At 37.7% G+C, this 24,901-nt stretch overlaps 1 protein-coding gene across 1 annotated transcript in view; it reads right to left on the minus strand.

Annotated features, from left to right (window-relative positions):
• The window catches only part of MUC19 (mucin 19, oligomeric), a 157,878-nt gene extending 137,314 nt beyond the window's left edge, over positions 1–20,564 (minus strand). Inside the window, 9 exon segments of the mRNA XM_053556581.1 lie at positions 2,941–3,090; positions 3,500–3,520; positions 7,157–7,300; positions 10,220–10,366; positions 10,771–10,791; positions 14,403–14,540; positions 15,458–15,478; positions 19,784–19,933; positions 20,474–20,564. Of these exon segments, the coding sequence (XP_053412556.1) occupies positions 2,941–3,090; positions 3,500–3,520; positions 7,157–7,300; positions 10,220–10,366; positions 10,771–10,791; positions 14,403–14,540; positions 15,458–15,478; positions 19,784–19,933; positions 20,474–20,564 (883 nt within the window).
• Between the last annotated feature and the right edge of the window lie 4,337 nt (positions 20,565–24,901).

The raw sequence follows: 24,901 nt of genomic DNA on the forward strand, positions 1-24,901 counted from the left end.
CACATTATCTACATCTTCCTTTCAGGGTCTAAGACCTGAAGCATGAGTGTACAATGGAGCTGGCAAGATTTAATAACTGATGTATACCCAGAAACTCATCCTGACCTGGACGCTGTCAGAAAATTCCCTGCTTTCTTCCTTCTGCATTACTAAGCTTGAATTTCCAAGCCCCACATTCCTGCATCAGATTATTCTGCTCTGTTCCAACCTCCTTGTCTTTTGTCACTGCTCATTATAGCTGATAACGTTAAGATAACCTATCTGATTGTCCTTTTGCTATTTCTGAAAAGAGGGCATGATGAAATAGCTACTCATAGGTAAATTGCAGTGAGACCCCTTCAAGTCTCAGCTTTAGTTTTATCCATGAAGTATAGCCTGAGGATTTAAAATGCTAATTGCACCCCACACTGACTCTGCCAATTACCATTATGTTACTCTATTATAACCCACAAATTTTATAACTATACTCTTGCCACATTACTATTAACTATATTGTTCTTCATTGACATTATCCTTCTATACTTAGGTTTCTTTGCCAATTTATTCACTGAGATATCCCAGGTGTGTAGAACAGGGCCCGAACCCCAGAGGCTGCCCAAGTAATCTTTCTTTAATAAAAGCACTCCCCAATGAAGACCACTTCTTTAGGTAATACATGCCTCGTTATATGAAGTCATATGTAGTCTCTGCCATGCTATTTGAAGCTTTTAAAATCTTAGCAAGAAAATTAAAATATTTCCAAATTAATTGTTTCTTCATAATTATGATGTTTTTGTAGAGTTGTGGAAGATCCACATGTTGTTATCACATAGACTTGAGAATGAATCACATGGTTTGTACGTTTAATTTGAAGGTTACATAAAAGCAACACAAATTACAAGTGGTGATTTCATTCTCTCCATTAAAAATTAGGGAAGACACTTATGCCCTCCACACACACTTTTTCTAAGATCATTACCTTTAGAACATTGGTGAGCTCTTTCTCTACCTCTTTAAATTGTATACACACAATATGACGTATAGTGTCAAAGAGCTAGAAGGAGACTATGATAGTTTCTAACACAAAGATGACATCAACATTTGAGATAATGCATATGCTAAGTACCCTCATCTCACTATCAAAAATCGCTGTGTAATCTATAACCATGGACCATTATTATATGCCACATAGAAGGTTAAATTTAAAAAATATTGAAAATGTCTTGTATGAATTCACAGGCTAAGCAAATTTTTTTTTTTTTTGTAGAGATAGAGTGTCACTATACCGCCCTCCGGTTGAGTGCCGTGGCGTCACACGGCTCACAGCAACCTCTAACTCTGGGGCTTACGTGATTCTCTTGCCTCAGCCTCCCGAGCAGCTGGGACTACAGGCGCCCACCACAACGCCCGGCTATTTTTTTGTTGCAGTTTGGCCTGGGCTGGGTTTGAACCTGCCACCCTCGGCATATGGGGCCGGCGCCCTACTCACTGAGCCACAGGTGCCGCCTGGCTAAGCAAATTGTTAAAAATCCCTGCATTTCTATGGAAGACCTACTAGAAACTTTAAATGGGAAGATGCATGTGACCAAAATGAAAAAAAAAAACTTGTGAGTTCCTCCTCTACTTCTCTGAAATGTAGATGTCTTTTAAAGACACAATAAGCATCCCAGAAATGTTCCCTTCAGGAAGTAGAGTCCTCATTTTGACATGTAATCATGAAGGAAGACAGCTCCACTAAGACCCTCTTCCAACAGTCACGTGAGATTTCAAAGACTGAGCTCCGAGCCCCAGGGATGGCTCTGGGTGGTCAATTGGCCAAAGCAGATGTGCTAAGAGAGGTGAGCTGAGGTATCCTGCTCACTGTCAGGTGAGGCCACAGATACAAGGAGGAGGGGTGTAGGGACCTTCCTTAGGACACAGCCCACTCTCTTCTAGCACTGAGTTCCAGTGAATTCAAACATTCTGCACTGGAATCAGGCCTTCCTGGTCGTCACAATTGCTTTGTTGTCAAACTGAAATAAAAATTATGTTGATTAAATATTGTTCTTTTATTAAACTTTTGATTAATTATATACTTGGCATTTGTAGTCTTGCCTTTGACTGTGCCGTTGGCTTGTACTTAGAGGCCAATTTAACACTTTTGAAACAAATTTTTCTTAATCAGATTTTTCCTTCTCTGTTGAAGGAGAACTATATACATGTAAAAAGAGGATAAAAAACAGTCAATGACCAGGGAAGGTGAAAAATTTTATGCCCTTCTTGGAGACATTTCAACACATCTATAACCAAGCTGTGTCTTCCTTTCACAGGACAGACTCAAATATTAAATTTTAATATGAAATGTTGCAATTTTTGTCCTCAGTGGACATCTTCTTTCCCATTTCTGTAGAGGTACAAATGATAGATATTACAGGGTCACAGGGACCATGCAAGGACAATAAAAGTTTGACAAGGCCATGATGACAAGTGTGTTGAACAAGAGAGGCCAAAAATTATAAGCCACAAGCTATTTACTAACTCAACTCTATCATATTGTTTAGCAAAGTGAATGTATGATTTATGAAAAAAATTGTGACCTACAAGATGATTTGCTGTTAGATACAAAAAATGAGGGGACAGATGATATACTACATCTGGGTCTAGCAAGCATTTTCAATTATTACTTTATACCATGAAAAATATGAAGAAAAAATGGAGAATTATAATAATAATACCAACTATAACAAGACCACTGGAAAATTTTGAAAGTATAAACACACAACCATTTAAATGCAAAGGTATTTGCCAAAATTCTCTGAAGACAGAATTTGCCCCTCAAATGGACGGTGGACTTAATGGCTTTGGAGTCTCTACTATTACCACTAAGGCTGTGTGTTCAAATACAGAGGATTATTGGATTATACCTAGTGAAAAAGTAAAAAACACTAGCTTGCTCGGTAAGTATTTTTTCTATAACAGTACCTGATATAGTTTCTTTTGACTTTACACCACCAGTGCTGTGACCTGTCTCAGGTGTGTACTCATCCTCTCCTGAAGAACCAAATCCAAGACTAGCGAGTGGGTCTCTCGTGTCTGAGTCACCAGAGGCTGAACCACCCCAAAAATAGTCACCTGCAATGAAAACAAAACTTTTTTCTTTTTTAAACAACATGGTTGACACAAACTACAAAGGTGATCTGATCACGAATGAGGAAAAGCCACATTTTATTTTGTGTAAGTCCCAGTATCTGGGAGCCCTTCAAACAACATCCACCACTGACTGATGCAATCACATTCTCTACATCGTCTCAGGCTCTGAGACCTCAAGAGAGAGAGTAGCATGGAGCTGTGAGGATGGAATAACTGACGTGTACTCGAAATAAGCTTAGTCCTGGACAGGCAGGAGAATCCCCCTCTTCTCCCTTTTCTATCATAAGCCCCAATTTCGAATCCCACTTTCCACCATCAGAATACTCGGCCATATTCAATCCACTCTTTTTGGCGACTGTACCTGGTAGCAGATAATATTAGGATAACATACCTGAGGCTCCTTTTGATATTTCTGCAAACAAGAAAAAATGAAGTGTTTAGTCCTAGATTAAGTACCGCTGGCATTCATCTCATCAACTCTCAGCTTAAGCTTCATCAAAGAGATATAACCTAAAGATTTAAAATGATAACCCCACCCACACCCTGACACTCCCAGATACCCTTTCTTACTGTCTCTTATCCCACAGAGTTAATCACCTTGCAATGTACCACGTTTACTGCTACTTCTGTTGTTCTTTATTGACTTTATCCTTCTAGCTGTTAAGCTCCCTGAACTTAAGGTTTCTTTGCCTATTTTATTTACTGATATATCCCAGGTGTGCGGGACCGGGCCTCAACCACAGAGGGTGCTCATTATTATTTAATCAATAAGCGAACTCACCAACACAGACCACTTCTTAAGTTAATCTATAGCTTGTTACATGAGTCATTTGTGCTTTATGTCATGCTGTTTGAGTTTTTAAAATCCCTATAATAAAATTAAAATACTTGGAATTAATAACACTTAATAACCATGATATTCCTGTATAGAAGCGGAGGACATATGTTTGGCCGCTGAATAGAGCAGAAAATGAACAGCGTGATCAGTGGGTTACAGTTGAAGATCATATAAGGGCAAATACAAATAACAATAGGGTGGTTTAATTTTCTCTGTCAAAAATATGGGAAGAGCATTCTCTCAAGACACGCATTTTCATTATTTGCTTCAATAACTTGTAAGAACTTTCTATTATTTACAAAATAATATGATATATTATTTTATATGACTAGAAGAGTGATATTATAGATTTGTAACACAGAGATATATGTTTGAGAAGATGGATATATTAATTACCATGTTCTATCCATATTGTGACACATTGTTAGGTATCCCATAAATATATATGGTCATTAGGTCACTTAAAAATAAGACTGGAAAATGGCGGTGCCTGTGGCTCAAAGGAGTAGGGCGCTGGCCCCATATGCCGGAGGTGGTGGGTTGAAACCAGCCCCGGCCAGAAACTACAAAAAATAATAATAGTAATAATAAGACTAGAAAAAGGTATGAATAACAGCTCTGAAGTAATAGCACAGAAGAAATGAATTTTTTAAAGATCCATATATCATATTATTTATGGAAGCCTTATACTCTACTTATGCTGATAAGATCCATGTGACCAAATGAACAAAAAGAAAATTTGCTGCCCTTATATACCATTCTGAATGGTCTATAAGTCTTTTGAAAGACTAAATAAGCACTCAAGACATGCTTCCCTAAGATATGTGGCCATCATTTTGAAATGGTACCCTGAGGGAATACAGCTCCCCTAACTCCTAGGTTCCTGGAAGGTTGAAGTCCAACTTCAGTCAGTGCCTGCCTATGAATTGCAAATCTCCCTCTAGTCTTAAGTATCACAAGAAATGTTTTGTTTTGTTTTCCTTTGAAGGCAATCAGCAAAATGGCTAGTGCTCCTACCAAGAAAATTTAGGATGGTGTAGGTGTGACAAATGATGCTTTCAAGTCTTCTTCCTTGATAAGTAATTATTAGCTCATGAGAATGTAGTTATGGTTTGTACCTGCTTGGCTAACAGTCAGGAACCTCTTCCCCAGAACACCTGTCCTGGGCATCCCCCTCCGGCCTAACACCTTCCAGGGTTAAAACTGTGGTCTTTCTCTCCTACTTTCATGGAGAGGTTTTCCAAGCTGTCAGGAGATTTTGTTTTTAATTCCAACTCCCCAACAACTACTGTGCATTTCTAGCCATTTTCTGTTCCTAGCAAGTATATTCATATTTTGCTAAAGAAAACAGCATACAAAAATAAATTTTTATGTAATTTTGAGAATAAGTAATATGTACACACTATATTATGAAGATTGAAGGAAAGGCACACAATGATTAAGAGATTTTAAAGTTATAAGATTTATATATAGATACCTGGGTTAGGAGGAATGCAAGTCCTTAAATCAGATATTACCTTATCTAAGATTAAGTGACACTATTATATTATGTTTTACCATTACTATTACTTAGTGTTAGAAAGTAACCCGCAAACCACTACTGCTTACCCGCCTCCCCCTCACATAGCATTTCCTATCTTCATCTTCTCTTTCCCGTGACCTTACCATTCTTTCCTGCGCACTTTTCCTGCGTTTCTCTTTTACCTTCTGTCTCATTGTCACCAAAGTTATATAGTTTCAGAACTTCTATTTAATACACCAATATCTTACTTAGATGGCAACGCAGACAGAAGTAAAATGATAGTCATGGAAAAAGTATGGATGTCTGGGTAAAACCCACCTGGGTGCCCCATGTGCAATCAGAATAGCCCTGGACAGGATGCAAGTGGGATTCCTACTATGATCTACACAAGTCTTGGTCCTGCCTTCCATGAGCCATGACCCCCTTTAGAGGGTGAAGAATACAGGTCATGGGTCAAAGAGACCAAAACCTGTGCCATTCTCCTTTTCCTGTCCCAGATCAGCCCCAAGACCACAATCTAGACCTGCATGAATGACTTTTCCAAGACCTTCTTCCCAAAGTCAGACCACATTGCTAAAACTGAACTCCTAGTCCTGAGAAATGACCAGGGGATGGCTAATTTCCTGAAGTAGATGTATGGAAATATTTAGCTGGGGTAGTCCTGTCCGTGTGAGACAAGCCAGATACAGAAGGAGGAGAGGTATAGAGACCTAGGTGAAGTCAAGAGCAACATCGCTTATGCACTGAATTCCAATGAATCAGAAAACTTTCAGTCCTTTACGTGTAGCTTTTAGTCATTTATATACTGCATTTATAATGTTGCCCATGACTTTGTCTTTGGCCTGTCCTTGGATAAAGAATTCGATATATCTAAAAAAAGTTTCCTCTTTTATTAAATGTGGACTACATGATCAATGAATATAAAACAATATGACTTCACAGAAAGAAAGAAATTTTCGTGTCCATCCTAGATATTTCAACCACACCCCTACACTCAAAGCTGTTAATGCCTTTTCACAACATGGGCTCAAAATTAAATTTCTATATGAAATATTGAAGTTATTTTCCTCTCCTCATTTCATTTGTTCTCATTTTTGTGCAGGTATGGACTATAGATAGTTCAGGGACAGGCAGCAGAGTAAAACTTTGAACAGGCCGGTAGAAAGACAAACATTGAACTATGATTCATCCAAATGAATTGATACTTTCACACCCAATAAAACAAAATTGCAGACCACAAACCATTTAGAAACTGTGCTTTATCACACTATTCAGAATCTATAGTTGGAATTCTGAGAGAGATTCCTAATGTAAAAAAAAAAAAAAATGGTGGTTGAATACAGAAATATGAATAGAGGACCCTAAATTATTAGGGTCCAGGAATCATTTTAAATTATTAATTTACTCAATGAAATACGTCATAAAATTAACAGCAATTATAATAATGGGACAACATATAAAGAACCATAAAAATACAAAAATTGTCTGGAAAAAATTAATTAAATGCAGATTTCTTTGCCAAAATTCTCTGAAGACAGAATTTGTCACTCTAATTAGTATTGGAATAAGAGCCTAAGGACTTTTTCTTACTTTTAAAGTCATGTGCTAACAATACAACACAGATTATTAGGTTATTGTCAACAAAATAAAAAGCACTTGCTTCGTAGGTATTTTTTCCATAATAGTACCTGGGTTAGACTCTTTTGACTTTACACCACCAGCCTTGTGACCTGTCAACCCTTCACCCTCTTCTGAGGAACCAAATCCAAGACCAAAGAGTGAGTCTCTCTTATCTGAGCCACCAGAGGATGAGCCATCAAATGAAAAGTCACCTGTAATGAAAACAAAAGATTTTCATGGAAAATAGTGTGCATGACACAGACTATACAGGTGGCCTGATATGAATAATGGAAAGCCATATTTTTGTTTTGTGCAAGTTTGATTATTCTGGGAGCACTTAAAACCACATCCACCACTGATTGACTTAAGCACATTATCTACATCTTCTTTTCAGGGTCTAAGACTTGAAGCATGAGTGTACAATGGAGCTGGCAAGATTTAATAACTGATGTATACCAGAAACTCATTCTGTACTGGACACTCACAAAACTTGCCTGCTTTCTCCCTGCTCCATTACTAAGCTTGAAATTCCTAGCCCCACATTCCTCCATCAGAATATTCTGCTCTGTTCCAAGCTCTTTGTCTTTTGCCACTGTTCCTTGTAGCTGATAAAATTAAGATAACCTATCTGATTGTCCTTTTGCTCTTTCTGCAAAGAGGTAAAAATGAAATAGTTACTCATAGGTAAATTGCAGATGAGACCCTTCAAGACTCAGCTTAAGTTTAATCCATGAAGTATACTCTGAGATTTAAAAAGCTAACCCCACAGCCACCCTGACACTGCCAATTACCATTATGTTACTCCATTATAACTCACAGATTCATCACTTTACCGTTGCCACATTTACTATTGACTATGTTGTTCTTTATTGACATTATCCTTCTAAACTTAAGGTTTCTTTTCCAATTTTATTCTGAGATTTCCCGGGTGTGTAGAACAGGGCTTGAACCACAGAGGGTGCCCACTTAATCTTCATTTAATAAATACACTCCCCAACAAAGATCATTTCTTTAGGTCATACATGCCTTGTTACATGAAGTTATATGTAGTCTCTGCTGTGCTATTTGCATTTTTTAAATCTCAAGAAGAAAATCAAAATACTTTCAAATGAATTGTATCTTCATAATTATGATGATTTTGTAAAGTTGTGGAAGATCCACATGTTTGTTATCACATAGACTTGAGAATGAATCACATGGTTTGTAAGTATAATTTGAAGATTACATAAAAGCAACACAAGTGGTGATTTAGTTCTATTAAAAATTAGGGAAGATACTTCTGCCCTCCACACACACTTTTTCTAAGATCATTACCTTTAGAACATTGGTGAGCTCTTTCTCTACCTCTTTAAATTGTATACACACAATATGACGTATAGTGTCAAAGAGCTAGAAGGAGACTATGATAGTTTCTAACACAAAGATGACATCAACATTTGAGATAATGCATATGCTAAGTACCCTCATCTCACTATCAAAAATCGCTGTGTAATCTATAACCATGGACCATTATTATATGCCACATAGAAGGTTAAATTTAAAAAATATTGAAAATGTCTTGTATGAATTCACAGGCTAAGCAAATTTTTAAAAATCCCTGCATTTCTATGGAAGACCTACTAGAAACTTTAAATGGGAAGATGCATGTGACCAAAATGAAAAAAGAAAACTTGTGAGTTCCTCCTCTACTTCTCTGAAATGTAGATGTCTTTTAAAGACACAATAAGCATCCCAGAAATGTTCCCTTCAGGAAGTAGAGTCCTCATTTTGACATGTAATCATGAAGGAAGACAGCTCCACTAAGACCCTCTTCCAACAGTCACGTGAGATTTCAAAGACTGAGCTCCGAGCCCCAGGGATGGCTCTGGGTGGTCAATTGGCCAAAGCAGATGTGCTAAGAGAGGTGAGCTGAGGTATCCTGCTCACTGTCAGGTGAGGCCACAGATACAAGGAGGAGGGGTGTAGGGACCTTCCTTAGGACACAGCCCACTCTCTTCTAGTACTGAGTTCCAGTGAATTCAAACATTCTGCACTGGAACCAGGCCTTCCCGGTCGTCACAATTGCTTTGTTGTCAAACTGAAATAAAAATTATGTTGATTAAATATTGTTCTTTTGTTAAACTTTCGATTATTTATATACTTGGCATTTGTAGTCTTGCCTTTGACTGTGCCGTTGGCTTGTACTTAGAGGCCAATTTAACACTTCTGAAACAAATTTTTCTTAAACACATTTTCCTCCTCTATTGAAAAAGAACTACATACATGCAAAATGGGAATACATTCCCTGATCCACAACCCAGGAACATAGAAAAATTTATGCCCTTCTTGGAGACACTTCGATAACACATCTATAACCAAACTGTCTTCCTTTCACAGGATAGACTCAAATATTAAATTTTAATATGAAATGTTGACATTTAAGTCCTCACTAGACATCTTCTTTCCCACTTCTATAGAGGTACAAATGATAGAGATTACAGGGACCACGCAAGGACAATAAAAGAAGTTTGAATGGGCCAGTGAGGATGAGTGTGTTGATAAAGAGAGGCCAGGGGGTGCCCGTGGCTCAAAGGAGTAGGGCACCAGCTCCAAATATACTGGAGGTGGTGGGTTCAAACCTAGACCCGGTCAAAAACAAACAAAAAAAAAAAAAAGAGAGAGGCCAAAAATTATAGGCAACAAGCTATTTACTAACTCAACTTTATCATATTGTTTAGCAAAGTGAACGTATGATTTATGGAACACATTGTGACTTACGAGATGATTTGCTGTTAGATACAAAAAATGACTGGAGATACGATATACTACATATGGGTCTAGGAAGCGTTTACAATTATTTCTTTATACAGTGAAAAATATCAATAAAAATGGAGAATTACAATAATAATGCCAATTATCATGAGACCATTGGAAAATTTGAAAGGTATAAAGAAAGAATCATTTAAATGTAAATATGCTTGCCAAAATTCTCTGAAGACAAAATTTGTCACTCAAATGGACAGTGGACTTAATGGCTTTGGATTCTCCACTATTAAACTAAGGTGATGTGTTCAAATATAGAGGTTTATCAGATTATACCTAGTGTAAAAATAAAAATCACTAGCTTGTTCTATATTTTTCTATAACAGTACCTGGTATAGGGGCTTTTGACTTTACACCGCCAGTGTTGTGACCTGTCAGTGTGTACTCATCCTCTCCTGAAGAACCAAATCCAAGACTAGCGAGTGGGTCTCTCGTGTCTGAGTCACCAGAGGATGAACCACCCCAAAAATAGTCACCTGCAATGAAAACAAAAGGGTTTTTTTAAAAACAATATGGTTGACACAAACTACAAAGGTGATCTGATTATGAATAAAGAACACGCACATTTTATTTTGTGTAAGTCCCAGTATCTGGGAGCCCTTCAAACAACATCCACCACTGACTGATGCAATCACATTCTCTACATCGTCTCAGGCTCTGAGACCTCAAGAGAGAGAGTAGCATGGAGCTGTGAGGATGGAATAACTGACGTGTACTCGAGACGTGCCTAGTCCTGGACAGGCAGGAGAATCCCTCTCTTCTCTCTTTTCCATCATAAGCCCCAAATTTCTAACCCCACTTTCCTCTATCAGAATACTCGGCCTGTTCAATCCACACTCTCTTTGGCCACTGCACCTTGTAGCAGATAATATTAACATACCTGATGCTCCTTTTGATATTTCTGCAAACAAGAGAAAATGAAGCTTTTAGTCATAGATTAATTGCAGCCGGCATTCATCTCATCAACTCTCAGCTTAAGTTTCATCAACAAGGTACCCTAAAGCAGGTGTCCTCAAACTTTTTAAACAGGGGGCCAATTCACTGTCCCTCAGACCGTTGGAGGGTCGGAGTATAGTTTAAAAAAAAACAACTATGAGCAAATTCCTATGCACACTGCACATATCTTATTTTGAAGTAAAAAACAAAACAGGAACAAATACAATTCACATCGCTTCATGTGGCCCGCGGGCCGCAGTTTGAGGATGCCTGTGGCCTAAAGGTTTAAAATGATAACCCCGCCCACACCCTGACACTCCCAGATACCCTTTCTTACTGTCTCTTATCCCACAGAGTTAACCACCTTGCAATGTACCACGTTTACTGCTACTTCTGTTGTTCTTTATTGACTTTATCCTTCTAGCTGTTAAGCTCCCTGAACTTAAGGTTTCTTTGCCTATTTTATTTACTGATATATCTCAGCTGTGTGGGACCGGGCCTCAACCACAGAGGGTGCTCATTATTATTTAATCAATAAGCGAACTCACCAACACAGACCACTTCTTAAGTTAATCTATAGCTTGTTACATGAGTCATTTGTGCTTTATGTCATGCTGTTTGAGTTTTTAAAATCCTTATAATAAAATTAAAATACTTGGAATTAATAACACTTAATAACCATGATATTCCTGTATAGAAGCTGAGGACGTATGTTTGGCTGCCGAATAGAGCAGAAAACGAACAGCGTGATTAGTGGGTTACAGTTGAAGATCATATAAGGGCAAATACAAATAACAATAGAGTGGTTTAATTCTCTCTGTTAGAAACGAGGAAGAGCATTCTCTCAAAACACACATTTTCAAAATTTGCTTCAAAAATTGTAAGAACTTTCTATTTCTCCATATAATAATTATACAATGATATGATATATAGTTTTATATGCCAAGAAGAGTGAAATTGTAGATTTCTAACACAGAAATATAATACATGTTTGAGAGGATGGATTTATTAATTGCCCTGTTCTATCTATATACTGACACATTGCTAGGTAGCCCATAAATACATATGGTCATTACGTCACTTAAAAATAAGCCTGCCAAAAGGTATGAATAACAGCTCTGAAGTAATAGCACAGAAGAAATGAATTTTTTAAAGATCCATATATCACATTATTTATGGAAGCCTTATACTCTACTTATGCTGATAAGATCCATGTGACCAAATAAACAAAAAGAAAATTTGCTGCCCTTATATACCATTCTGAATGGTCTATAAGTCTTTTGAAAGACTAAATAAGCACTCAAGACATGCTTGCCTAAGATCTGAGGCCATCATTTTGAAATGGTACCCTGAGGGAATACAGCTCCCCTAACTCCTAGGTTCCTGGAAGGTAGGAGCCCATCTTCAGTCAGTGCCTGTCTACGAATTACAAATCTCCCTCTAGTCTTAAGTACCACAAGAAATGTTTTGTTTTCCTTTGAAGGCAATCAGCAAAATGGCTAGTGCTCCTACCAAGAAAATTTAGGATGGTGTAGGTGTGACAAATGATGCTTTCAAGTCTTCTTCCTTGATAAGTAATTATTAGCTCATGAGAATGTATGTTATGGTTTGTACCTGCTTGGCTAACAGTCAGGAACCTCTTCCCCAGAACACCTGTCCTGGGCATCCCCCTCAGGCCTAACACCTTCCAGGGTTAAAACTGTGGTCTTTCTCTCCCACTTTCACGGAGAGGTTTTCCAAGCTGTCAAGAGATTTTGTTTTTAATTCCAACTCCCCAACAACTACTGTGCATTTCTAGCCATTTTCTGTTCCTAGCAAGTATATTTGTATTTAGCTAAAGAAAACAGCATACAAAAATAAATTTTTATGTAATTTTGAGAATAAGTAATATGTACACACTATATTATGAAGATTGAAGGAAAGGCACACAATGATTAAGAGATTTTAAAGTTATAAGATTTATATACAGACACTTGGTTTAGGAGGAATGCAAGTCCTTAAATCAGATATTACCTTATCTAAGATTAAGTGACACTATTATATTATGTTTTACCATTACTGAGTATTACTTAGTGTTAGAAAGTAACCCGCAAACCACTACTGCTTACCCGCCTCCCCCTCACATAGCATTTCCTATCTTCATCTCCTCTTTCCCGCACACTCTTTCTGCGTTTCTCTTTTACTCTCTGTCTCATTGTCACCAAAGTTATACACTTCAGAACTTCTACTTAATACACAAATATCTTACTTAAATGGCAAAGCATACAGAAGTAAAGTGATAGCTAGTCACGGAAAAAGTATGGATGTCTAGGTAAGAACCACCTGGGTGCCCCATGTGCAATCAGAATAGCCCTGGACAGGATGCAAGTGGGATTCCTACTATGATCTACACAAGTCTTGGTCCTGCCTTCCATGAGCCAAGACCCCCTTTAGAGGGAAAAGAATATAGGTTGTGGGTCAAAGAGACCAAAGCCTGTGCCACTCTCCTCCTCTCCCGGATCAGCCCCAAGACCACAGTCTAGGCCTTCGGGAATAACTTTTCCAAGACCTTCTTCCCAATGTTAGACCACATTCCTAAAACTGAACTACTGGACCTAAGAGATGGTCAGGGGATGGCCAATTTCCTGAAGTAGATGCACTGAAATATTCAGCTGGGGTATCCCTGTCGGTGTGAGACAAGCCAGATACACAAGGAGGAGAGGAACAGAGACCTAGGCGAGGTCACGACCAACATCGCTTATGCACTGAATTCCAGTGAATCAGAAAATTTTGCATTGGAACCTAGCCTTCCAGAATGTGGACACATTTTATGCACCATTTTGGTCCATTATGTGTCACTTTTAATTATTTATATACTGCATTTACAATATTGCCCATGACTTTGCCTTTGGCCTGCCCTGGGATAACGAGTTCAACATGTCTAAAACAGAGTTTCCTCTTTTATTAAATGAGGACTACATGATCAATGAACATAAAACAATATGACTGCACAGAAAGAAATTTTTGTGTCCTTCTGAAGGATATTTCAACCACACCCCTACACCCAAAGCTGTTTGTGTCTTTTGACATGAACTCAAATATTAAATTTCAATGTATAACATTGAAGTCAGTTTCCTCTCCTGACTTTGCTCTTTTTCATTTTTTGTAGAGGTACAAACTACAGAGAACACAGGGACCAGGTACGTACCATAAAAATTTGAATAGCTCAGTAAGAACAAATATGTTGAAACAGGGCAAATATGCCTCATCTAAAAAAATTTACATTTTTTTCTCCCCAAAAAACAAAATTGCAGGCCACAAACCATTTCCCAAATATGCTGTATCATATTACTAACCAAATTGAGGTTGTAATTTAGAAAAATAATCCTGAAATAAAAATTAGTTTAATGCAGATTTCTTTGCCAAAAATCTTTGAAGACAGAATTTATCACTCTATTTGGTATGAGAATTAGAGGCATAGGACTTTTTCTAATGGTTAAAGCCATGTGCTGCAATTAAAAGAACGATTATTTGGTTATCTCCAACAAAAATAAAACACATATCATTCCCAGGTGAGTACTTTTTCTTTAACAGTACCTGTTGAAGAGTCACCAAACTTTGAACTGCCAGCGTTTTGTCCTTCTCTCCAGGTGTATTTCGTCTTCCCGAAGGCACCAAAGAATGGGTCTCTGGCGTCTGAGCCACCAGAGGATGAACCACCATAAAAAAAGCCACCTACAATGAAAGCAAAAAATTTTCTTGAAACAGCACTGCTGGCCAGACTGTAAAGGTGATCTGTTTCTGGACAATGAAAAGCCACATTTTTTGTGTGTGTAAATCCCAGTATTCTGGCAGCACTTAAAACAACATACATCACTCATCAACTTAAGCACATTATCTGCATCTTTTCACAGTCTGAGACCTCAAAACAGACACATACACACACAAAAAAAAAAGAGTACAAAGGAGCGATAAAGATGGAATGATGGATGTATACCAGAAACTCGTCTTGGACAGGGTGGAAACTTCTCCGTTCTAAGCCCCTAATTTCCAGCCCTACTTTGTTCCAGCAGAATATTCTGCCCTATTCAATCCACAAATATTAAATTTTAATAGGAGACCATTGTAGGAGACCATTGTAGGAGACCAAGCTTGTGGAAGTGGTCACCAGCTCTTGAGGGAGTTTCTGGGAGTGAAACAGTCTCCTAGCCCGTATGGAGATGTTTGGCTGCTCAGAGACAAGCCCTCAAGCAGCTGCGTGCATTGATGAGTTAAGGTCACTTGTTAGCAAGCAGGTGTTATACATTGGACATTCATGAGCAGCAGGGTGGAAGTCAGCCTGGGGGGAAAGAGCACGTAGTGATCATTAAGCTTGTAGCTCTTGTGCGTGGGCCCCCACACCTCTTGTATAATGCTTCAATAAAAGGCCGTGGCAGAGGTTGCTCAGGGCTCTCCCTGGACTATGGGAAGTCCCCTTCTTGCAGGCATTTGCACTTTTAATCCGTGGTCCCTGCTGGTTTTATTCTTGTGGCGACGGGGTGTCCACAACAGGCACTGACATAATGGTGAGGAGGATGGGATCGTGGACACGCACAGACAGACCATACCTTTGACCATTGCACTTTGTAGCTTATAGAATTTAAATAACATACCTGATCCTCCTTTTGATATTTCTGCAAAGAAGAAAAGATAAAAACATTTACTCCTAGATAAATTGTAGATTTCATCTCCTGCAATGCGCAGCTTAAGTTTCATCAATGAAGCATATCCTGACAATTTAAAATGACCTCACCCCACCCTGAGGCTTCCAGCTACCATTAGGCTGCCTTATTTTAGCCCACTGACTTTTATCACCTTGTAATATACCGTGTTATTGCTAATTATGTTGTCTTTTATTGGCTTTGTCCTTCCATATTTTAAGCTCTTCAAACCTAATGTTTCTTTGCCTGTTTTATTCACTGAGATATGTCTTGTGTACAGAACTGGGCCTGGCTGTGGAGGGTTTGCAGTGAAGTCGTAAATGCACTCCCCAGCAAAGACCACCACCTATGGTAATGTATGCCTTGTTACATGAGGCATATGTAGACTTGGTCACGCTGCTTGTATTTTTTGAAATATCAACAATAAAGTCACAATATTCTCAAATTAATAGTATTTAAATAACTATGATAATTCTGTACCATTGTTGAAGATAGGCATTTTGTTATCACATAGGCAAGAGAATGAAACACATGTTTTGCAAGTTTAATTTGAAGATTATGTAAGGTCAGTACAAATGAGAAGAGGGGCTTTAATTCTATTAAAATTAGGGAAGGGAATTCTGCTCCCCTACACACATGTTTTTCTGAGATCATTTTCTCTGTGAGTTCTTTCTCTGCCTCTCTAAATGTATAAACATAATCTGACATAAAGTTTCAAATAGCCAAGGAAGGGGAAGGGAGTGGGGAGGTCAGGGTGGAGGGAGGGTCATGGGTGGGGCCACACATACGGTGCATCTTAGAATGGGTACAGGCAAAACTTACTAAAGGCAGAATACAAATGTCTACATACAATAACTAAGAAAATGCCATGAAGGCTACGTTGAACAGTTTGATGAGAATATTTCAGGTTGTATATGAAATCAGCACATTGTACCCCTTGATTGCACTAATGTACACAGCTATGATTTAACAATAAAAAAAGTTTCAAATAGCTAGAAGAAGGCTATTGATAGTTCCTAACACAAAATTATGATAAATGTTTGAAATAATGCAATGCTAATTACGTCCAACTGTGTTTGTATTGAACCATCTCACCATGTACTCCATTAACATAGATGATTGTGTCAATTAAAAATGTGGAATTTAAAAAACATTAAGAATCACTGTTCTCAATTCATAGAGCAAAAATAGTTTTTCAAAATTTATATATCATAGGGTTTATGGAAGATCTGCACTAGAAACTTGTTCTTTAAATAAGATGCATGTGATGAAAAAGAAAAAAGAAAACTTAGGAGTTCTTTCTGTACCTCTTTTTGAAATGTATATGTCTTTTAAAAGACTCAATAAGCATCCCAGAAATATCTGCTCAAGGACCTGGGCCATCACTGAGATGTAATCACAGAGGAAGACAGCTCCCCTAAGTCTAGCTTCCTGGGAGACAGGAGCCAAACTTCAGCTGATGCAAACCTATCTCCCTCCATTCAAACATATACAAGAATTTGTTTTAAAGGCAATCAGAAAACACAGGTTGCTACAATATATGTTACTATGTTATTTAATAACTCTCCAAGCATCTCTCTATACAGTTGTACATATACCACTATGTATCATATTATTGTGTGTAAAGTTATCTAACGCAAATGACAAAAAACTGCATGTGGGAGAAGTCTATTCCCTTATATTGAATAGGGAGAATCAAATCACCTATTATTATTTGTATTCACTCTTACATAGGTTTAGGAATCCTGTGTAAATTTAGATGAATTAGGTGTGACAGAGAGTGGTATCAAGTGCCTTACTCGGGAAGGAGCTAGTGTTTATCTTGAGAACATGTATCTGGGAGGCTGTATCTGCTGGGCTACAGGAGACCCAGGAGACATCATTCTCTGTTTGCAATGTCTCCAGAGGAACATCTGTGATGTACATCACGTTCCATTTTAATGCCCATTTGGCAATTAGCTGTTCGCTTTCTCTTCTAATATCATAGAGAGGTCTTACAGGGTAAGAAGAGATTTGTTTTTTTTAATTACAGTGCTCCAACATCTACTTTTACAATTCTTCGCCTTTTTCCATGTTTCTAAGAAATATGTTTGGATTTTTCTAATGCAAATACTATATAAAAATAAAATATGTAATTTTAAAATACTCAAAATAATAGCATATTATGCACTTTGAAGAAAAGGTACCCCACACTTCAGACCTTCTGAAACGATCTTTTTTGTATGTAGGTATTTGGTTTAGGGAAGTACAGATGCTGAAATCGAGTTCGCACGGTGTACGGGGTCATTGTATGAAAGGACCCTCCAACCACTGTTACTTCCGCTGCTCTTCTCCCTACACAGAATCTGCCATCTTCATCGCCGCTTCTCTCTACCCTCCTTCCTCCAGTACACACTCTTCCTCTTTTTCTCTTTTATTTTCTCACTGCCTTTCTTCATTGTCATATAGTTTCAGAACTACTGCTTAATACATAAATATCTTACTTTGATGTCAAAGCAGACAGGAGTAAAGTGGTGTCTAGTCACAGAAGAAGTATATTTTTTCTGAGTCAAACCCATCTGGGCTCTACATGTACAATCAAAATAGAGTCTAGCAAGTGGGGGGGAGAGGCTGGAAAAGAGAGGGGCAAGGGGAGGGCGATTGGTGGGAGAAGGGACGGCGGTTGGTGGGATCTCACCTAATTTGAGTAATGCAAGGTTGTATTTTCAAATAACTAAGAGTAAATTTTAAATGTCTTACCACAAAAATAAGTAATTGACTTGATGGCTGTGTTAATCAGTTTGATTAAAAAAAAATAAAAAAGAATGGCTTTGGACAAGACCCCTCTTAGACTCAGGCAAGTGGGGGAGGGGTTCCTGCTCTGGTAGACACAAGTCACACTCTGGCCTTGCTTAGGTCCTGGCTCAGTTTAGAGGGCAAATAATACAGGGTGAGGGTCAAGGGGACATCCCTACCCAGAGCTTGAGCTAATTTCCCTCCCCTATCTTGGATCATTTTCTTCCTCCCCTGGGCAGCAGCCCTAACCACTTTGTGGGCTTGCTTCCCACATCAGACCACATTGCAAAGACTGAACTCCCAGGCCTAGGGATAGCCTGTGGGTGGCCAGCTGTCTGAGTAGTGGAACAAGATGGGAAAGCCAAGATACCCCTCTCGATGTCAGACAAGGCCAGAGAGAGAAGAGGGAGCAGTGTTAGAACTGTGGCTGGGGCATGCCCAACCCTGTTCTCAGATTAAATTCCAATGAATCTGTAAGTTCTGCCCTGGGACCCGGCCAGGCAGCTTGTCACAATTGTATTTTTGTCAAACTGAAATTAAAAACACATTTGATTTAACATTTATTCTTTTCTCTTGACTTTTGATTTTTTATACATCTGCATTTACATTCTTGCCCTTGACTGTGCCCTTGGCCTGTCCTTGGATGAGCAATTTAATGCTTCTAAAACCAATTTTTCTTAATCAAATTTTCCTCATCTATTAAATGGAAACTACATAATAAATGAGGATAAAACTATATAAAATTCTAGGGCATAAAATTGTATGCTTTTCCTGAAGATATTTAAACATCCCTGTACCCAAAGCTGTGTCTGCCTTTCACCACATGGACTCAAATATTAAACTTTAATATTACATATTGAAGTTATTTTCTCACCTGGACTTCTGTCTGTCCCATTTTTTGTCTGTCTCCATATAAATTATGGAGATTTCAGGGACCAGGGAAGGACGGCAAAAATTTGAACAGGCCAGCAGGAATGTTGAACCAGACGGGGCATGCTTCACTTAAAGAAACTTACATTTCTCCTGCCCCAAAAGTAAAATTACAGGCCACAAACCATTTAGAAACTATGCTCTATTATATTATTCAGAAACCAAGTGTATAATTTATGGAAACAGTGCTGGGGTACAAAATGAATGTCAGCTGGATACAAAAATGTGAGTGGAGAGAGACCATCATGTCTCAGTCTAAGAAGCCTTTTAAATTAGTAATAGACAGAAAGTGAAAATGTCATAAAAATGCATGATCATTATAATAATCATTCCAAGTATAAAGGTAGCATGAGAAAATAAAATTGTCAGGAAAGCAATTAATTAAATGTAAATATCATTGCCAAAACCTCTAAAGACAGAAGTCCTCAGTCTCACTGGCCCTCAGAGTTAGTGCCTTCAGATCTCCACTACTTGATTAATGCTATATCTGCAGATGAAATAAAGACTATCAGGTTTTCCCAAATAAAAAAAAAAGCATTTGCTTCCTAGGTAAGTATTTTTCTCTAACAGTACCTGATGTTGAGTCTCCTAACTTTGAAATATCAGCATCCCAACCTTCTCTTGACTTGGATTCAGCCTTCTCTGAAGCACCAAAACCAAGGCCAAAGAGTGGGTCTCCTGTGTCTGAGTCAGCAGAAGATGAACCACCATAAAAAAAGCCACCTGCAGCAAAAACAAAAAATTTCTTTGAAAAACAACATTGTTGGCACAGACTATTTAGGTGATCTGATTATGTCACCTATGAAAAGGCGCATATTATGAGCCCCATTATTCTGGCAACACTTGAAACTATTTGGCTTAATCGCTATATCCGTATCTTCTTTCTTTCAGTTCTATGACCTCAAGAGAGCCAGGAGACTAGATCTGAGAAGTTTTAATAATCGCGGTGTGCTAGCGACTCTTCTTCCCCTGGATGGGGCAGAAACTGCTTTCTGCTCCATTACTAAGACCCCAATTGGTGCCTCACCTCTCCCCATAGCCACGGTTTGTCTATCAGTCTCTCTAAATCTCATGTTGAAATTAGATTCTTAATATTAGACTTTGGGCTGAATGGGAGATATTTGGATTACAGCAGGCGTGTCCTTCAATAATTGGTTTTGTCCTCATGGTAATGAGCACATTCTCACTTCAGTGCTTTCTATGAAGCTGATTGTAAAAATGAGCCTGGCACCTCCCTAATCTCTCTCTTTCTTCCTCTCTCACCGTGTGATCCCTGTAAACGCTGGCTGTCCTGTGCCTTCTGACATGAATGGAAGCAGCCAGAGGCCAATACAGAAGTAAAGGCTTGGGTCATGCTTCTTGTACAGTTTGTAGAACAACAAGCCAAGCAACTCTCTTTCCTTTATAAATTATCTAGACTCAGGTATTCCTTTATAGCAAAACAAATGGTCTGAGACACTTATCAAAATACTCTGCCATGTTGAAGCCGCACTGTACTTGGTTCCTTCACCTTATTGCTGATAAAATTAAGATAAAAGACCTGATTTTCTTTCTGTTATTTCTACAAAAAGAAAAGATGAAAACATTTACTCATAGGTCAATTACGGCATTCACCTCCTGTAAGTTTCTCCTTAAGATTTATCTCAAATAGGCATTCTGTTATTATTTAAAATGTCAACCCCACCTCCACCCTTACATTCTTAAAATTACCATTATATTACACCACTTTGTTCCATAAATTTTTATCAACTTATAATATACCATGTTTACTGCTTATAATGTTTATTCTTTAAGCTCCATAAACTTAAGGTTCCTTTGCCATTTTGTTCACTGAAGTATCCCAGGTATCTAGTACAGGGGCTGAATCATAAAGGGAATTAAAATAATATTTATTTAATAAACCCATTTGTCAACATAGACCAATTTTTAATGATATATAATCTATAAGTATATAGAGAGAGAGTTACATGAGGCATATGTGCTTTCTTTCATGAAATTTGTATTCTTTTTGAAATCTCTATGATAAATATTTTTGAATCAATAAAATCCTCATAAATATGAAATTCCAGTAAAATTGTGGAAGACATACATTATAGTCACTGAATAGACTAGAAAATGAATTTCATTTGATTTGTAAGTAAACAAGAGTAAATAAGAATAAATACGAGTGGCTTAATTTTCCCTGCTAAAAATTCCCCTACCCACGCTTTCACTTAGATCGTTTGTTTTAGAAAACTTGTGACTTCTTTCTCTACCGCCTGTGAAAAGCATATGTCTTTTTAAAGACTCAATAAGCATGCCAGACATGTTTCCTCGGGGCTCTAAGACCATCATTTTGACGTTAATTATTGAGGACGTTAGCTCCTCCACCTTGTTGGTTCCTGGGAAGTAGGAGATAACTTCAGCTGCTGTCTTGCTACAAAATACAAACCTACTTCCAGATATCAATATACAAGAAATTTATTTTTTACTACAAAGGCAATTAGCAAACACAGCTGGCTATCCAATCTATCAAGGACATTGAACAAGGTATGACAAATGGTGCTGTCAAATCCTCGATTTGAAAACTAGTTGTTGTTTGTATTGAGATCGTATCTCTAATGGGTTGTATCTGCTTGGCTATGTAAAAACCGTGAGATTTCCTTCTGTTTTTTTCAATCTCATTAGCAGAATGCCTGTGATATACATTATATTCTAATTTAATGCTTATTTTATACTAAACCTGTTTCTTTTCTGTCCTGTTTTCATGGGGGAAATTTTCTGGAATGGTAAGAGACTTTGTTTTTAATTACCTTCCCCACAACTAGTCTTGGAATTCTCAGCCATTTTTCAAGTTTCTAGCAAATATATTTATATTTTTTGAAGCTAATAGCATACAATATGTAATATTTAGGTGTTTTTGAGAATAGTCATAATAATCTATCATAAGACAGAGGCACACTGTTTCATAGATTATACATTCTAATATTTGCACATAGGTTTTTTGTTTAAGATGAATACCGGTGCCTATATCTAGTATAGCTAGTTTACACTATTGTGACATCAGTTCAACACAATAATATAAATTATAACTCAAACCTCTCTTATTTATGCTATTCTTCTCCTTATAGAGCATTCCCCCAATGCCTCTTTTTTCCTTCCACGTAGCCTCTTTCAGCTCTTCTTTTCCTCTTTTACCCCCTCTCTCATTGTCTTTCATTGTCATGTAGTCTTAGAACTGATCCTTTATATAGAAATATCTTAGTGTAGTGGCAAAACAAAAGGACATAAAGTAATAATCAGTCATGGAAAAAGTATGGACTGCTGAGTCAAACCCATCTAGACTCCTCCATGTACATCAGAATCCCCTCAGATGGTATCACATGCGAGAGAGGTTCCTGCTCTGATTTATGCAAGTCTCATTCTGGTCTTCCTGAGTCATGGTCCACTGCAGAGGGCACAGATTCCCAGCCAGGGGTCTGGAGAACACGCCTACTCCAAGCATGTGCTACTCTACCTTCCCCTTTCTGGACCACACTCTAAGCCTCCAGAGCCTGCAGCCTCACACCTCCAACTGGGCCTACCTGGGCATCTTCCTCTAAGACCAGGGATGGCCAGTGTGCAGAATTTCATAGACTGAAATAGGCAAGCTGGAATATTCCTCTCAGTGTTGGACACAGCTAGAGGTAGTAGAAGCCCTGGTGCAGGGACCTTGGCTAACACGTGGCCAACCCTATGTTTGCACTGAATTCCAATGAATCTAAAAATTCTGCCTTGAGACCCTGTTTTCCAATTTGTCACAAAGATACTTTTAAGGTGAAAGAAAAAACACATTTTAAAAAATATATGACTGGATATAGCTTAAAGGTAGGTATATAAAGAATGAAAACTTACCAAGAAAACTTTACACAAAATTATCATATAAAATGTGTTCTTTCACCTTAGTTAAAAACAAACATGGCATAATGATAACTAAGATACCAGGGCTATTTAATTTCAACAACAGAGTGAAGAAATTCAGAGGAATCATGAGTCTAACAAAATGAAGAATCTGATGAATCTGTGGGGATGGACCCAGGACAGGTTTGAACACGAGCGAGCTGTGTAGATGGGAAGACCGAGTTAAAATAGATCACATAGAATTAGGATTTAAACTTGAAATAAAAACAAAACAAAAGCATGTTCCGCCAACAAAAACGTAGGAAAACCAATCCTTATGTACATTTTTTTTACAGGTTTAAGAAGGTTTAGAAAAGCAAATATCCAGAGCAGTTTTTCCATTTCATTTTTTAACACCTTTGTAAATACTGATAAAATATTCAAATGTCTGGCCCAGATTTTACAAAAACATTAAAGTATGTTTGTAATAATAAGAGAGAGATTACAATTTAAATCTTTTAAGGATTTTTGCCAGAGGAGAGATGCCCTCTCTCTTCAGAGGAAGGCACTAGCACACTATTGCCTTTGAATATAAACAGTATAAGAAAATAGAACAAAGTCATTTACCTGATCTTCTTTCCACTACTTTACCATCTGAAAAAAGAAAGGAGAATTGCTGTCATTAGCCGCATCTCCGAATGATAGATTTGCCAGAAGAAAATGAGCCTTGATTAAAATCATTTCTTGTCCTTGGGAGCTATTTCCACAGAGATATGCTCCTTGAATTAAATGTTCAGGCATGAATATGGTAATCAATCACTGGCCATGATGTTTTTATGCCCCTCTAGAACACTCTCCTAAAGGAGAGGGTCTGGACTAACCGTCCAGCCAATCTGGAGCACAGTCTAAACATACGAATTAGAGCACAGCAAAACACAATAATTCTTGGATGACTGAAAAGATGCTGCAAAGAATTAATTATTATTCTGAAATGATGTAATTTTATTTCAAAGACGAACTAAATTTACTTATTCTGAATCAGATGGCTGCAATTTCTATTATACAACTAGATACCAAAATTCAGGTACGCACAACTTATGAATGACTTAAATGTGATGATTATGAATCAATGTAAATTGTCTCCATCTTTAAATGAATGACATACAAATTTGCAAACTTGTCCAGCTACTGTCAGTGTAGCTGAATTGAAAATGCGCAATAAGAACAAGTACTTTTTAACAAAAGGCATAATTTACATACACGTACACTGATTAATGGGGTTTATAGATGTGAAAATACTTTAATCCAATACATCAAGATATTGGTTTCCAAAATAGCTTTCTCGATAATTATATGGAAAAACACTTAATAATAGCAATGGAATTTTGCATAAAGATGCATGTTGATCACACGTGCAAGAGATTGCAGCAACATTTTAGGTAACATTTTTATTTGGAGCCTTATAGGATGGCAGTTTGTTTGATTTTTACCCTGCCCTATGTCCTGTAACCTTCACATTATTCAAATAAAAAGTCAAGGCACATCATCTGATATTAAGATAAAATTTTCAATATTGAAATTAAAATCCAGTTAAGGCAAATAGAGGATTTATGCAAACCTACCCTAGAGATAGTGGGATAAACTAAAACAAACACCAACAGAACCAGTTAAAGATAAAGGGTTTCTCATGTGTTCTAATAAATCATTGTCAAAACCAAATTGTACGTGGTTGTTCAAACAACTATACACAAATGTATTAAAAAGGCTAGAAGAAATGGTTTACAAAATATAGTTAAAGACACTTCATCTTACATGTGTCTGTATTCTCCATGT

Source organism: Nycticebus coucang, chromosome 12 (genome assembly GCF_027406575.1).
Source record: "Nycticebus coucang isolate mNycCou1 chromosome 12, mNycCou1.pri, whole genome shotgun sequence".
NCBI classification, from domain to species: domain Eukaryota; kingdom Metazoa; phylum Chordata; class Mammalia; order Primates; family Lorisidae; genus Nycticebus; species Nycticebus coucang.